The 15,810-nt window shown below is 35.7% G+C and overlaps 1 protein-coding gene across 7 annotated transcripts in view; it reads right to left on the reverse strand.

The window, feature by feature from the left end:
* C2CD6 (C2 calcium dependent domain containing 6) overlaps window positions 1-15,810 on the reverse strand; it is a 124,444-nt gene that overhangs the window by 2,807 nt on the left and 105,827 nt on the right. For all 7 annotated transcript variants that reach the window (XM_072617258.1, XM_072617255.1, XM_072617256.1 and 4 more), the window contains 4 exons: window positions 15,313-15,382; window positions 11,423-11,550; window positions 8,307-8,384; window positions 1,234-7,221 (listed from right to left, as the gene is read on the reverse strand). In XM_072617258.1, coding sequence (XP_072473359.1) covers window positions 1,234-7,221; window positions 8,307-8,384; window positions 11,423-11,550; window positions 15,313-15,382 — 6,264 coding nt within the window. The remainder of the gene's footprint in view (window positions 1-1,233; window positions 7,222-8,306; window positions 8,385-11,422; window positions 11,551-15,312; window positions 15,383-15,810) is intronic.

Genomic DNA, 15,810 nt, shown 5'->3' on the forward strand with positions numbered 1-15,810 from the left:
AAACTAAAAGTATATTCTCTAAACTATATTCTGAAATAAGTCCTGTTTCTCATTTAAGGGAACAATTTACATGTAACACAGAAAACACAGATATTCACTCAAATAAGTCAATTTTATACATCAAAGTCTTGAGAATTTTTCTCAACTATAATCAACTCTCAATTATCCATGTGTATGAAGGAAAGCAGTGACACAGCTAATTCAAAGCAATCAGTAAGCCTCTAAACCTTTTTACTTCAATTCAGTGTAGAGTTTTTTTTTCTTAGAAAATTTAGCTCCTTAAGTTCATAGAACTAGAAGTGAGCTTAGATGTCATTTAATCCAACCGTCTTATTTTATAACTAAGGAAGTGAAGGGCCAGGGAAGTCACATAAGTAGTAAGTGGCAGAGCTGGACCTTGAACCTAGGTCCCCTGACTCCAAATCCAATACGTGCACGTAACAGACACTTAATAAATGCTAGCTGACTAGATGATATGCAGTGTCATGGACAGAACACTAGCTAGCCCCAAATCCAGCAGGGATTAGCTGTGTGACCTTGGGTTAAATGATTAATCTGAGCTTCAGGTTCCTCATCTGTGTGGTTTGATAAACCTGTCCAGACAACCCGATGAGGTGGTTGTGAGGAGCAAATGAAGATAATATGAAAATGCTTTGAAAACTGTAAAAGTACTATATCCATGTAAGGTGGCACTAATTAATATTGAAAATTAGTTTGCATTTCTGTGTCCACTATGTATGGCACTGTGTTGCATAGTGGGGAATACAAAGATGAAATGGATTTCAGCAGAAGATAGCCCAGGATCATGTGGGGGCGGGCAGAGAGAAGATAGAATGGACTTTAAAAAATTTGCAGTTGATAATCATCAAAATGATATGAAAATGCAGCTAATACAGTGCAATATCTCCCACCTGTCCCTATAGACCCAAACTAAACTTAAATATGTAAATGTGCCATCAAACATTGAAGACCTTATGATGGCACTGCTTTGAAAGGAATTTTGTGATTTATTTTTGGGTGAGGTAAAATGGTGTTTGACTTTCAAAAGAATGATTTGATTTGGGGGGGACAGTCAGTTTACTGTACTTTGAGACAATTAGGATACATACACACACACACATACACACATACATATATATATCTCCCCATTCCTGGGGTGAGAACAAAAGTGAAATATTTACTGATCTTTACCAAAAAATGAAAAAAAAAATAGAGCAAGAAAAGCATTATTACATGTGTATTTCTTTTTCCAGCCCAAGGAAATAGCAGTGTCCTTTGTGGAGATTTCTTTAGAAGCAGTCTTGTGGCAGGCTGTGAAGCTGCTAATATCTTAGCTGTCCTGTAAAGGGGCCGTTTTTGTTTCTCAACATACTCTCTTTCTCGTCGAAGTTTAGGTTTTAAGCTTTCTGTTTTTAAGACTTCTGGGAATATAGATGGTTTTGAATTGTTAATTTCTACAATTCGGCTATGGTCAAAGGATTGTGGGGTGGTTGCACATTTTTCAGTACTAGTTTCTTTTGGCTTAACATAAACAGCTTGTAACTCTTTCTGGAACTGTGTAACTGTTAATAGTGGCTTCTTTTTGCTGTTCTCTTTGGACTTCCCATGATACTGCTCTTTCAAATTTGATTCTTCCTCATCATCGGAATTTAAATAAGCATAAGTATTACTCGATGAGGGTAATCTGGATTTGTAGAAATATTCTTTCATTTCTGATTGGATTTCAGAATTCTGGACACATGGTATGGCTATTGGCTCAGGTTTTTCTTTGACAGTCACTTTATATATGTTAATATGTTCTTTTTTTCCCAGAGGCTTGATTTTCAAAGTAGCTTTTGAGTGGCTTGTTTTTGGTCTATTATACCAGCCATGTGAGTCTTGGATCTCCTCTTCAAAACCAGTTTTTTCTACTTGTGGCAATTTTTGTTCTCTTCTTAACACTAGTTTTATTCTTTCTGATGAGTTGTTAAATAGGAACTCTTGACTACTTTTTCTTGAAGCTTTTACTCCTGTTAGACCATGTTTTCCAACTCTTTCTCTGGAGTACTGCCTTTCATCTTCTCTCACCAGTGATGACCTTCTTTTAATATTATGCAAGGTAAAATATTCCCTTTCCAACTTTCTGGCTAGTTCTATATTTGAAAGCCTTTCATCAATAACCTCTTGTGACTTATTTCTTGGAAAAGTTTTGTAACTTTGCTTTTCGGAAGGCCTTTCCAGAAATTGGCTTAGTCCTCTCAGATCTGAGCTTAAAAATCTTAATGCTCTATCACTAGAATTAATCAAAGACAGGTTCTCATGGATAGTATGGAATTCCCTTTCTGTGATTAGTCCCATATTTGAAAGTCTTTCTATGAAAATGCTTTGAAGTCGTTTGCTTAAATCAGATTTTAGATTTAATAGTTCACTTTCTGAGATAACTGTTAAAAGGTCTAGTATGGATTGACTTAAAAGACCTCTCCTGTGTAGTTCACTCTCTCCAGAAAAACTCCTTTCTGGATAATCATGTCTTACTTCATGTGAAAATGGTGGGACAGTTTTAGTTCTATACGGAGGCAAGTTTTGGTTTCTATTCTCAGACTCTCTTTCCCTGATTAATTTGGTTTCTGTATAGTTACTTAATATATATTGTTGGAGGATTTCACTTAAAAGGGCTCTTAATCTTATTTCTAAATGTTTATCATCAAATGAAGGCTGATTTGAATTACTTACAGAAGGCATACTTTTTGGGGAAGTTTCTCGAAAATCTTTGGAATTATTTTGCTCTTTTGGAGGTATTTCAGTCTTGACAGAAGTTGGTGATTCTTTTTTGTCATCTATCAAATAAAGGTCCTCAAGAATTTTTGGCAAATCCTCCTTGGGGAATTGTCCTGAAAGTCTTTCTACAAGAAAATTCTGGATGTGTTTGCTTAAATCACCATTTAGATGTCCTGCTTCTGATCTTGATAGATACTCTTCAAAACTGCTACGCTTAGGGCTGGCAACAGGTTTTACATTGGTATCATCTGATTTCTCCATGCTAATTATTGAATTAGCATCTAATTCCTCAAATTCATTTTCACCCTCTGGAACAGAAAAGGTTTGGTTTTCTTTTTCTACCTCTGCCCCTGATGCTAAGCCTAATTCAGTAATGTTTTCTGTGGAAAGAGTATTAAAGACATTGCTTACAAAAGACTTTAGACGGGTTTTTTCTGAGTCACTAAGTTTATGCATGATGTAAGCACTTGCATTTTCCAAAACAGAATCGAGATCTTTTTCTTCATAACTCTTTTCTCTATATAATTGATCTCTCTGAGGCAAATCTTCTTCTTTAGCTTGTGGGAACTGTTTTTTTGAATTCTTTAGTGATAATTTCCAGCCTTCTTCCATCATTGTGGGTCTTTCTTCAGGCGAACTGGTTTCCTTCTCTAGCCATGTACTCTGATAGTCTTCTTTATCTAATTCTATCACACCGACTATGCCAGAATCTAAAGAATCTGAAGGAAATGTTTGTAAAAATATATGCCTCACAAAAGATTTAGACTTTGATAGATCTACTCCTGAATGTTTTTCATTCGGTTCCTGGCTTGTTGAAGCTAAACCACTATCCCAAACTGTGAGTGAACTTTCTGGAAAGTCCAGCAATGATACACTGTGCTCTAAGTCCAGTTCTGTGATTTGTGGCTCAGAGGAAATTTGTTCTATGAGGGCCACATCCTCTGGGCTTTCAAAACTTTCTGCTACACTTAAAACTGAGATACTGTGTACCAGCTCTTCTGAATTCTTCTGAAAATATTCTTCTGGATGCTTCTTTTTGAAACTATGTTTCCTTCCACTTGTCAAATCTCCCTCTTCTATACTTAGCTGTTCCTCAGGCTCATCAAATGTCTGAGAAATATGGCATTCTTCTACTTCTACTTCCTCTGTTAATTCTAGTATTTGACTTTCTGTTCGATTACACTTTAGTACTTCTTTTGAAAAGGATTTTGAACTTAAACTTTTCTTTCTGGAAAGCTCACTCTGTTCACTCTGCACAATCTTGAGGTCATTTTCTGAAGAAGATTTTGAGCTTGTATTATTTGTGTTTTCTGAAAGTTCAATCTGTTCATTCTGCAAAATCTTGATATCATTTTCTGAAGATTTTGAACTTAAATTCACATTTTCTGAAAGCTCAATTTCTTTATTCTGTGCATTTTCTGAAACCTCAAGCTGTTCACTCTGCACAATCTTGAGGTCAATTTTTGAAGATTTTGAACTTGAACTCATCTTTCCTAAAAGCTCATCCAACTGTTCACTCTGCACAATCTTGACGTCATTTTGGGAAGATTTTAAACCTGAACTTGTCTTCCCTAAGGGCTCATTCACCTCGACAATCTTGAGGTCATTTTCTGAAGAAGATTTGGAACCTGAACTTATCTTTCTTGAAAGCTCAATCTGTTCACTCTGCACAATCTTGAGGTCGTTTTGGGAAGACTTTGAGCCTAAACTTGTCTGTGCTGAAAGCTCATCCAACTGTTCACTCTGAACAATCTTGAGATCATTTTGGGAAGATTTGGAGTCTACACTTGCCATTCCTGAAAGCTCATTCAACTCTTCACTTTGCACAATCTTGAGGTCATTTTTGGAACCTGAGCTTGTCTTTCCTAAAAGCTCAATCTGTTCACTCTGCACAATCTTAAGGTCTTTTTCTAAAGATTCTGAACTTCCACTTGTCTTTCCTGAAAGCTCAATCTTGAGGTCACTCTTGGAAGATTTTGAACTTGCACTTGTCTTTTCTGAAAGTTCACCCAACTGCTCAATCTCCACAATCTTGAGGTCACTCTTGGAAGATTTTGAACTTGCACTTGTCTTTTCTGAAAGTTCACCCAACTGCTCACTCTGTACAATCTTCAGGTCACTTTTGGAAGATTTTGAACTTGCACTTGTCTTTTCTGAAAGTTCACCCAACTGCTCAATCTCCACAATCTTGAGGTCACTCTTGGAAGATTTTGAACTTGCACTTGTCTTTTCTGAAAGTTCACTCAACTGCTCACTCTGCGCAATCTTGAGGTCACTCTTGGAAGATTTTGAACTTGCACTTGTCTTTTCTGAAAGTTCACTCAACTGCTCACTCTGCGCAATCTTGAGGTCACTCTTGGAAGATTTTGAACTTGCACTTGTCTTTTCTGAAAGTTCATCCAACTGCTCACTTTGCGCAATCTTCAGGTCACTCTTGGAAGATTTTGAACTTGCACTTGTCTTTTCTGAAAGTTCATCCAACTGCTCAATCTGCACAATATTCAGGTCACTCTTGGAAGATTTTGAACTTGCACTTGTCTTTTCTGAAAGTTCACCCAGCTGCTCACTCTGCACAATCTTCAGGTCACTCTTGGAAGATTTTGAACTTGCACTTGTCTTTTCTGAAAGTTCACCCAGCTGCTCACTCTGCACAATCTTCAGGTCACTCTTGGAAGATTTTGAACTTGCACTTGTCTTTTCTGAAAGTTCACCCAGCTGCTCACTCTGCACAATCTTCAGGTCACTCTTGGAAGATTTTGAACTTGCACTTGTCTTTTCTGAAAGTTCACCCAGCTGCTCACTCTGCACAATCTTCAGGTCACTCTTGGAAGATTTTGAACTTGCACTTGTCTTTTCTGAAAGTTCACCCAACTGCTCACTCTGCACAATTTTCAGGTCAGTTTTGGAAGATTTTGAACTTGCACTTGTCTTTTCTGAAAGTTCACCCAACTGCTCACTCTGCACAATCTTGAGGTCACTCTTGGAAGATTTTGAACTTGCACTTGTTTTTCCTGAAAGCTCAATATGTTCACTCTGCACAACCTTGAGGTCACTCTTGGAAGATTTTGACCTTGCACTTGTTTTTCCTGAAAGCTCAATGTGTTCACTCTGCACAATCCTGAGATCATTCTTGGAAGATTTTGAACTTGAACTTGCCTTTCCTGAAATCTCACTATGTTCACTCTGCACAATCTTGAGGTCTTTCTTGGAAGATTTCAAACCTGAACTAGTTTTTCCTGAAAGCTCAATCTGTTCACTCTGCACACTCTTGAGGGAAGTTTTTAAAGAAGATTTTGAACTTGCACTTGTCTTTCCGGAAAGTTCACCTAACTGCTCACTCTGCACAATCTTCAGGTCACTCTTGGAAGATTTTGAACCTGAACTTGCCTTTCCTGAAAGCTCAACCAAGTGTTCACTCTGTACAACCTTCAGGTTATTTTTTGAAGATTTTGAACTTGAACTTGTCTTTCCTGAAAGCTCAATATGTTCACTCTGCACAATCTTGAGGTCATTTTGGGAAGATTTTAAACCTGAACTTGTCTTTCCTGAAAGCACAATGTTTTCACTCTGCACACTCTTGAGGTCAAGTTTGAAAGAAGATTTAGATGCTGAACTTTTCTTTCCTGAAAACCCACTCAACTGTTCATTCTGAACATTCTTGATGTCACTTTTTGAAGATTTTAAACTTGAACTTCTCTTTCTTGAAAGCTCATTTACCTGCTCACTCTGCACAATCTTGAGATCATTTTTAAAACATTTTAAACTTGAACTTTTCTTTCCTGAAAGCTCACTCAACTGTTCATTCTGCACAATCTTGAGATCTTTTTTTGAAGATTTTGTACTTGAACTTTTCTTTCCAGAAAGCTCAATCTGTTCACTCTGCGCAACCTTGATTTCATTTTGAGCCTTCTCCAATGTATCTGTCTCCAAGCTACTCTGGCCTTTCTTTTCTACCTCAGTCTCCATAAGGAATCTTTGCTTTGAAAATAATTCTTCTGAAAGATCCTTCAAGTCATCATTTAAAATTGATTTTAGAACCACTGTTTTTTCTAATTTTTCCAGACTTGGATTAAGATCTAATAGCTCTGAGAGGAGGTTTTCCTGCCCTTTCCCAACAAGATCTATATCTATAGTAAAGGTTGATTCTCCTTCAAAACTTTCTAAAGAAAGACTTGATAGTCCTCTTTCCATCTCTTCAGTGTCTAAAGATTTTATTGTAAAGATATCAGGATTGGAGTCCCAGGAAAAGTCTTCTGAATTTTCTGTTAAGTTTGATGAAGCTGGTGCATAAGGAGGGTCTTGATCTTCATGCTCTATAATCTCTGCACTTGATGTATCCTTTTTAAGAACTGTACAAACAGACATATTTTGAATTCTTTTATCGTCTTCTTCAATGGGAATTTCAGTTATATTCCTTAAAAAAGGCTCAAACTTTTCCCTCTTAATAATGATGGTTTTCTGGCACTGTAATATTGAAAACAAAATAAAAATAATAAACACCAGTAAGAAGTTTTGAACCATCTCTTATTTTGAATTTACGAAACATCCTTGTCTGATTTCCTCTGAGCACATTTCTGCTCAGTATGGTCATAAGCATAACCAAGAAAAGATATTCTTTTTCAAAGGAACATTTAAAATTTGACAGAAAAAGTGACATTATAAAATTGATTTTCTTTAGTTTCCAGGGGTAAAAATTAACTTCCATGCATATATTTGATGAACCAATCCAAAATGTCTAAAAGCATATTTCTTAACAAAAAATACATGATATAACTTTAAATATCAATTCAATGAATAATGTTATCTTTTCTTATGAGACAGTAACTGAGTCTACCAATGAGTCCTACAGGCACAAAAATACCCTACATACACTAATAGATTGACCCTGAAATGCAAAATATGCTGTTGAATAATCTTTTAAAATTTTGTAAAGACAAATATAAAGTCATTTGGGATCTGCCCTCAAGGCAAGGTGTCAGAAGTAATGGATATGCTCTACTTAACCTGCACTGAAAATGTGGCACCATGCCAAAATGTAGTCTCATTATTTGATGAGGCTCAAATTCATCTAGCAATGATAAGAGAGGGTGCCAAAGCCAGTTCTGTGATGACAATAACATTTTGGTGTTATATCTGTAGACAGTTTGGTAATGACAATGATTAGATTACCACCAAAAGAGACAAGGATGAATTTTATCAGTTAAGAGCTCATATCATACAACATATATATATATATATATATATATATATATATATATATATATATATATATATATATATATATATATAAATGTTTAAAATATGAATTAGATAAGCTAATATTTGCTTTAATTTATTTTTAATTTAGCATGTCATCATTTTATCACTGTTCTATATTTTTACTCAATAAACAATCACCATAAGCAATTAAACAATAAAAAATCAATAAACATTAAGTGCCTATTGTGCCAAGTACTATTTTGACTTTATATGCCTAAAATATGTATACAGATGCACCAGAAAAGATAACAAATGTATCAATTGATAATCTAGGATAACCGAGGACTCACCCCTTGATATAGTGGCATGCTTTCAGGATGTGCTTCTCTAAAAGAGTAGTCCTCTCCATATGTATTCCTAATAACAATCTTGAAGAAAAGAAGTTCCAGTTTTAGAATACAGAATTCCTCTCAGAGATCACTGAACTTTTATGACAGTACTTCATCCATAGTGAAAGGGTAACTTTAAATCTGAGAGTATTTTTCACACAAAAATCCCAACATGGTAGGTTTTTCCAATGATCAAAGTCTTTATGAGTATAAAGATTACAGCTCTGCCTTCTATGATATTTTACTTTAAATCTTCCTACTATGTTTGTGAGTTCAAATCATTCACAAAGAAAAGGGCTATTATCATTAGAAAAAGAAAAACTGCATACCTATTCAGGCAGAAGTAAAGGAAAAAATACCTAAACATAATGAAATGTGACTAAACTTGGCTTTGAAAAACTCTGGATGATGATGCTTTGACAGACATGATGCCAAGATGGATTTTTCAATGACTCTTGATTAACAATAGAGAAAATGGTAAAGTCAAAACAGTCCTACAATTTTTGAGTTTATTCTCCTTAAGCTATTAAGTGAAGATTACAAGAAGAGTCAAGATAGTGGTTAGGGGAATTGGAGTTATTTAACATACATCCATGATGGCAGTCCATATGTGGGGCAAAAATTCACTTCTTATTAGTATAGCACATTACTACTTTTTTCAGAGCACTTTCCTATTTATTATCTCATGTGATGTGTAGTGTTGGCAGAGAGGGGGTACCATTACATACAAAGTTAATCAAACTGGCAATACATTTATTGAACCTGAATATACTAACAATAACTCAGATTCACATAGTACTTGAAAGTTTGTAGAGCACTTTCCTTACAGCAATTCCTGAAGTAGATAGGGCAAGCATTGTTACCCCCATCTTACTGTAGAGGAAATTGAGTCTCTCAGACTTGTGAAGTGACTTGCTCACATAACTAGAGTTTGAAATGGAATTCAAGGGCAGATCTTCCAATGACAAAATTCAGCATTCATTCTTCTAAACTATGGTGCTTCTCCAATTAACATAATTGAATCAAGTTTTATTTCAATAGTATTAAACATCTGATAGTATGACCCTAATCAAGATGTGTACTGGCTCTCCAGTGCCTAGATAGTAAAATCCTATCTCTTTGATTTGGCATTCCAGATGGAGTGGCCTACTTGTCTTTATCCTAGCCTCATTTTCCCACTCCTTACCACAGGTTCTGTAACAGGCCAACCCCAAGCAGAGGTAATAAAATGATCTCTGAAACCATAGTTCCCCACTCAGCAACAAGTTAGCCTTTTAGCATTCCATCTCTGACCATTGTACCTTGGTTCTAGAACTGCAATTTTTGTCTTATTTCTTATAAGTGAGCCCTGTGCCCCAGTTTCAGTAACTGGGTTCCTGTATTTTTCTTCCATGTCTAAGTTCTTCCTTGGTTTCCTGCAAGTAAATTTTGTGTAGTATTTCTAAATAGATTGGTTTTGGCTTCATCAATTGTTTCATTCTTCTAAGTCCTTTTTCAAATAAAGTCATCTTCTTTTAACAACAACTGTGATTAATGGTAGGGATGGGCTAAAAGTATGTATTCATGTCTGTATGCATTAGGAGTGTGCATATGAGGGTAGGGAAGGGTGGGAGCAGTCGAGAAAGATCTTACAACCCTAGCCAAAGTTCTAAGAAATCTATCTCCCTTGGGTTAATGAAATGAAGAACTCATCTCTATTTCCTTTGTCTTTTTCCTCCCTCTTCCTCCTTCCCCTCTTTTGTATCCTTATGATATGCCTATACAAACAGATATATACACAAATGCATTTGTTTTTATAGTCAATATATTTTCTATAAAATAAATCAATTCTCTCTGATGACCTTTTTATGCTTGCTGTTTTTTGGAGCCCAGATATCTTTATTCTGAACTAGGTTCGATCAAGTTAAATTATCATCCTTCATAGTTCAAGCATACTTACAAAGTACTTGTTTTCTGACATACTTCAATGTCAGGTTTCAAACCAGCTGTCAAACCACTGCAAGTTAGATAACCTGAATCTGAATTTCAGCTGTAGAGACTTAGAACTGCAACCACTTAACTTCTCTGAGTCTATTCATTTGTAAAATGGGATTATTATTCCTGATAAGCAAGTCCTGTCCATGTGCCAAGTTCCAGTCACTGGGTCCCTGTGTCACTCATCCATATCAAAGTCTCTTCCTTGGTTTTCTGCAAGTAAACTTTCCACAATATTTCTAAATCAGTTACTACTCATGCGGAAAGCCCTTTGTAGGTCTCAGAGTGCTATTTCAGTTGCTAATATTGTCAGATTTTTTATGATGAAGATGACCTTATTGAGGTGTGTTGTGCATAGTGGACATAGATGGTAGTTTGTGCTTTGCTGTTTGCTCACTGGAGCTCTTAAACAGCTGACTTGCAAAGTAGGTTTCTTGCAAGACTGAGGACTCCCTGTCAAATGTAGCTTATCCCTATCAAACTCATCTGAATGTACCCTGCTCCATACCCACACTTTAAAGTGTACATACATTGTGGTTCACTGGACTCCTCAGAATACTAGATTCTTGAAATAGTTATTCTTTGGGGTCTATTCTGTGGGACAGTCTTAGAGATCCTTTTGATACTTTAGTAGCTGAATACTTTTGGATGAGTTTTAATCATTCAACAGGGTAGTTGTATATTTATCAGATACTCTTAAACATTAAAAAGCCTTCAAGACCCAAAGGGCAGCATCTTCATTCACGAAATTTCAGGAGATGGTAGATTAATATTTCTTACCATGCAAACTTCCTGATGCCAAAGAATTGACAATATTTAGGCTACCCCCCTGATTTCTTAAGTACTTTATCATAATCCTATAAGAGTGTCCTATATTTCCTGTCACATACTGTGTATTAAGGTCTAGTGTAATTATTACACAATACCTATTAAATCTGCAAATAATCAAACAGCAGCTGCTGACTAAGATTTATTTTATTCTCATATTCCTTTGTAAGGTTTTTAGGAAGATCCTTGCTATGGCAGATCACTTTTAATAAAGATTAAGTCAAACTAAATCTTAAAGATTAAATAAACTAAGAGGATTATTGATTTCCATTTACCTCATTCTCTTCTTCATCTATTTCATGCTTCTCCCCTACCCCTTCCTTGTACTTTTCCTTTCCCTCATCCTTGTCTTTATCTTCATCCAAGCTAATATATCCTTCAATTTCATCTTTTTTTAGCACATCTAGAAAAGAATTAAGAAATAATTAGCCAATTATGGTTGCAGTAGTAACATATCATATAGCTGCTGTGAGGAGTGCTGTCATATAATAGAAAGTGCACTGGGCAGAAGTCAGTCAGAAGCCTGACAACTTCACAACTGTGTAACTGCAGACAAGTTGCTGAGTTTACACAGTGTATTTAGGAATTACAGAAAAGACATGTGAATGGAAGACTGTGTTTGTGAATATACACATGTGCATATATATATACACACAAGTATACAAACAATGTATATATAGTACATGCATGTAGACAATGTAGTGTATGCATGTATATATAAATATGCATATATATGGATATATATATATATATACACACATCTTCTTAGTAATTCTTACATACACTGTGAAATAATCAATAGATAACTGGGACAATGTAATTTTTGTTTTTTATAGGCACGATACCTAGCATGGTGCCTCTTTGCTCATAGTAGATACTGAATGAATGTTAACTGAATATGTTGATTTTCAAAAACATTATTGGCTGTTGGTGTTTAAAGGCAGGGAGCATACCTATTTTTGTAAGCACTGACTTTCACAGTGCCTAGTATGGTATCATCTAACTAGTCATTTAGTATATGGTTTTTAACAATATAGATGGAAAAGGAGGTGGGAAAACATGGGGAAAGGGTATTATAAAGAAGCACAGAAAGGAGTGGAGAGGTAAGTGGCTATGATTGCTTGTATTTATATAAATCTTGTTACATATATGTGTGTTTGTGTATGTATGTATATATACCCACAAATCTATATGGATATTTGCATACATATAGACAGAGAAAGACAGACAGGTAGATAGATAGATAGATAGATAGATAGATAGATAGATAGATAGATAGATAGATATATAGATAGATAGATAGATAGAGATAGATAGACAGACAGACAGACAGACAGACAGATAGTTCTTTGCTTATAGTCTTAAATCACTGCTTGCAGAATCTGGGAGTGCTTTGATACAGTCTTATATTAAAAAGAAAAACCTTAAACAAAACGAACAAAATTAAAGACCCTACTCATTTCTGATTATCAGATTCCAAACTGATCTGACAGCTGCTGCTTCTTCAGCTGTTCAAAATATTCTAAGCTGTATTTCAGTGTATCTTTAAAGCCAAGTTTCTGCCCATCCTGCTGACAGTTACCTCATTTGAGTATCCTGCTGTCTTTCACTCTATACAGATGTTCAGACAAATAAGAGTTTGTAGTAGCATTGTTTGAAAACTGAAAGACTATGAATTCATAGAGTATGAAACCGATCTTGATTCTATCTAATGAATTCCTTTCCATATCACTCAAGCAATAATAAGGCTTGGGGGCTATCACATAAATTCTTACTGACAGGTTCTACTAATTCAAGGGGGGCATTTTGAGAGTGTTATTAGGGACCTCTAAAATTCTATAATACTACTTTGCAAAACACACTTTAGTTAAAATCTCTAAATGTATTAATATAACCTATCTGTTAAAGGTTTTGAAGATTACTCACTCTTATGACTCTAGGCCAAATATGCAAAGTAAAAAAAAAACAAACCACCAGCTATTGGAGAGTATCACGAAACTGCTTTAAATCTGTTTTAATATTTAATGCTTTATTTAAGTGTTTTGTTTTAAAAGTTTATAGCTTGAATTTTTAACTGGAAAAAATTGTTTATGTAAATCTACCAAACCAGAAACCATTAGTTTCGGTATAAGAAAGCACAGCAGTAGAAACACCCAGAAATTCACAGAAGAATCTGAAAGAAAGGAGCAAGTTATAACACTCATGTTTTCAGATGTCTATTTGCATATATACAAAGTATGGCTAAAAGCAAGATTAATGATTCTAATTCAAGGAGACAAATTTAACCTTACGAGTAGCATTGAAAATTGTTGGCATGAGAATCCCAACTGCAATATGGCTATGTCATAGTCCTTGAAAAAGCTGACTACATTCATTGCCTCCACTATTATTCTTCAACCCTTTGCAGTCTGGTTTCTCATCTCAGAATTCAACTGAAACTACTCTTTCCAAAGTTAATGATCTCTTAATTACAAAATCTAATGGTCTTTTCTCAGTCTCAATTTTTCTTGTCTACTGCATTTGACACTGCTGACCACCCTTCTCCTTTAGGGCAGACTTGACCATATGACTTCCCTAGTCAATGAATTCCACTGGCTTCCTATAGTCTCTAGGATATAATAAAAACTCCTTTGTTTAGCTTGTAAAAACTCTACACAGTCTGGCTCAAATCATGGCTTTCTTCTCATGGGATGTTTTCATGAAAAATCTGTCACATACATAGCATATCTAGGAATTATTTCTCAGGCATGGGTTGGACTTTTGAATTCCTTTCCAACTCTTCTTTAATTCTGTGACTAGGATGTGGTAGGCTTGGGCTGGATGGAGATGAGAGTATGGGAAGAAGTAGCTGGGAAAAGTTTTCACTTCAGGAAGCAGCAACTCTGGATCTGAGAGATCAGAGCAGGAAGTTAGTTGGACCCCCACCCTCCAAGGCCCTGTGATATTGAAGGGCTATACTGATGACAGTGCTTGCTCTCCAAACAGAAAAGTTATGGGTGGAAATAACACAGAGTTTGGAAGAGAAGACTAGGTCCTCAGGGATCAGACAACTTGCACTTGGTGCCAGCTTTGCAACTATGTCACAGGATGGCAAGGGATTAGGAATACACAGAAGATATTACAGAATTAACTTGGTTCCGTGCCAGGTCTCATGTCCAAAGTCCTAATGCTTTTGAAATTGGCAATGACCTAAGCACCCAATTAAGATAACACTAGACCTTTGAGATAGAAGTCCTTCTACCTCTAGGCATAGTGTCAGAGCAGCAGTCCAGCAATTTCACCCACACCTTACTTCTGACTGTTCTCCAGAGCTAACTTACTATCTTCTATCCTGGCGTCTTTACTTAGGCTGTCCCTCATGACTAGATTGCATTCACTCCTAGTCTGCCTCAGAATTCTAATCATCTTTCAATACCTAGCTCTAGTTCCCTCTTGATCCCCTAGTTCTCAGTGAACTTTTCCCTTCTCAAATTACCTTGTACATGGGTATCTATGTACAGTTTGTATCCCTGGGTAACATGAGAACTCCTTGATTACAGGCATGATTTTATTTTCGTCTTTGTATTCAATCTGACCCATCATTTTTTCTAGCATTTCATTTCCACTCAAGGAGTGAGATAGAGTTCAAGGCGAGCTGCTGCTCTTGGGAAGCTGCCTCCTGTCTAGCCATGCTCCACTTCTACATTCCCAATACATCCTTGTGCCCTCTTCCCCTGTGTCTACTCACTAAAGAGCACCTCTGGAAACATCAATATTTTTTCCCATGGCATTTTCTTACCTCTCACCTACCTAGAAACTTTATCCTCTACAACTTTTCAATAGATTAAACAATATAGCTAGTTTGCTAGCATCTCAAGGTCGATTTCATAAAGTCACTGAGCAGTATATTAAATTATTCTTAAGATATACTTATCTATTTCTCCTATTATTTGATTGTTCAAAGCAGTTAGTTTTCCCATCAATACTTTAATCTCATGTTATTTATGTTCCACTCATCATTTAATGTAATAGACAAAACTTCTGTTTTCAAATTCAAAACTAAATAGGAAAGCTTATGCCTTGAATTCTAGTTTCAGGTTTTACCAGGACAACGATTTAAATATTATACAATAATTTAAATATTTGTATTATTATATTAAGTACTGAAGTATTAACAATCATGTACCTGCGTTTGAGGGTAATTCTATGGTTTCATGTGAAATATTAAAGGAAACATGTCGAGGAATAGAAGACACCTGAAGCAGACAAGGAAAAGTGAACAAGAAAAAGGGATATCATTAGTATTTCACTTTTACCAACTTAGCATTATTTTTTGACTGAAAGTTTTCATAAAAATTCATCTTAAAAAAATCTTACATAAAGATAATAAAATCCGACTAAAATTTAACTACTCTAATAGGTGCCAGCACCCTGGGGCAGACTACTGACTTAGGAAATAGAAAAGTATTGCTAGGGTGGGTTAGGCAGAGAAGAGGAGGTGATGCTGTTTTTTAGATTAAGGACATATAACCGTTCTCCAGAGTCTAGAAAAGAAGTGAAAGAGGAATGGCATCGTGGAAAGCATTTATCATAACAGACCTCTGAACCATGAGAAAATGAATAGGGCCTTTCTACCAGAATAGCTTTAGGTTACATCTGGTAGCATTACAAAGATTTTAAACTT

The sequence above is a fragment of the Notamacropus eugenii genome, chromosome 6 (assembly GCF_028372415.1).
Source record: "Notamacropus eugenii isolate mMacEug1 chromosome 6, mMacEug1.pri_v2, whole genome shotgun sequence".
NCBI lineage: Eukaryota > Metazoa > Chordata > Mammalia > Diprotodontia > Macropodidae > Notamacropus > Notamacropus eugenii.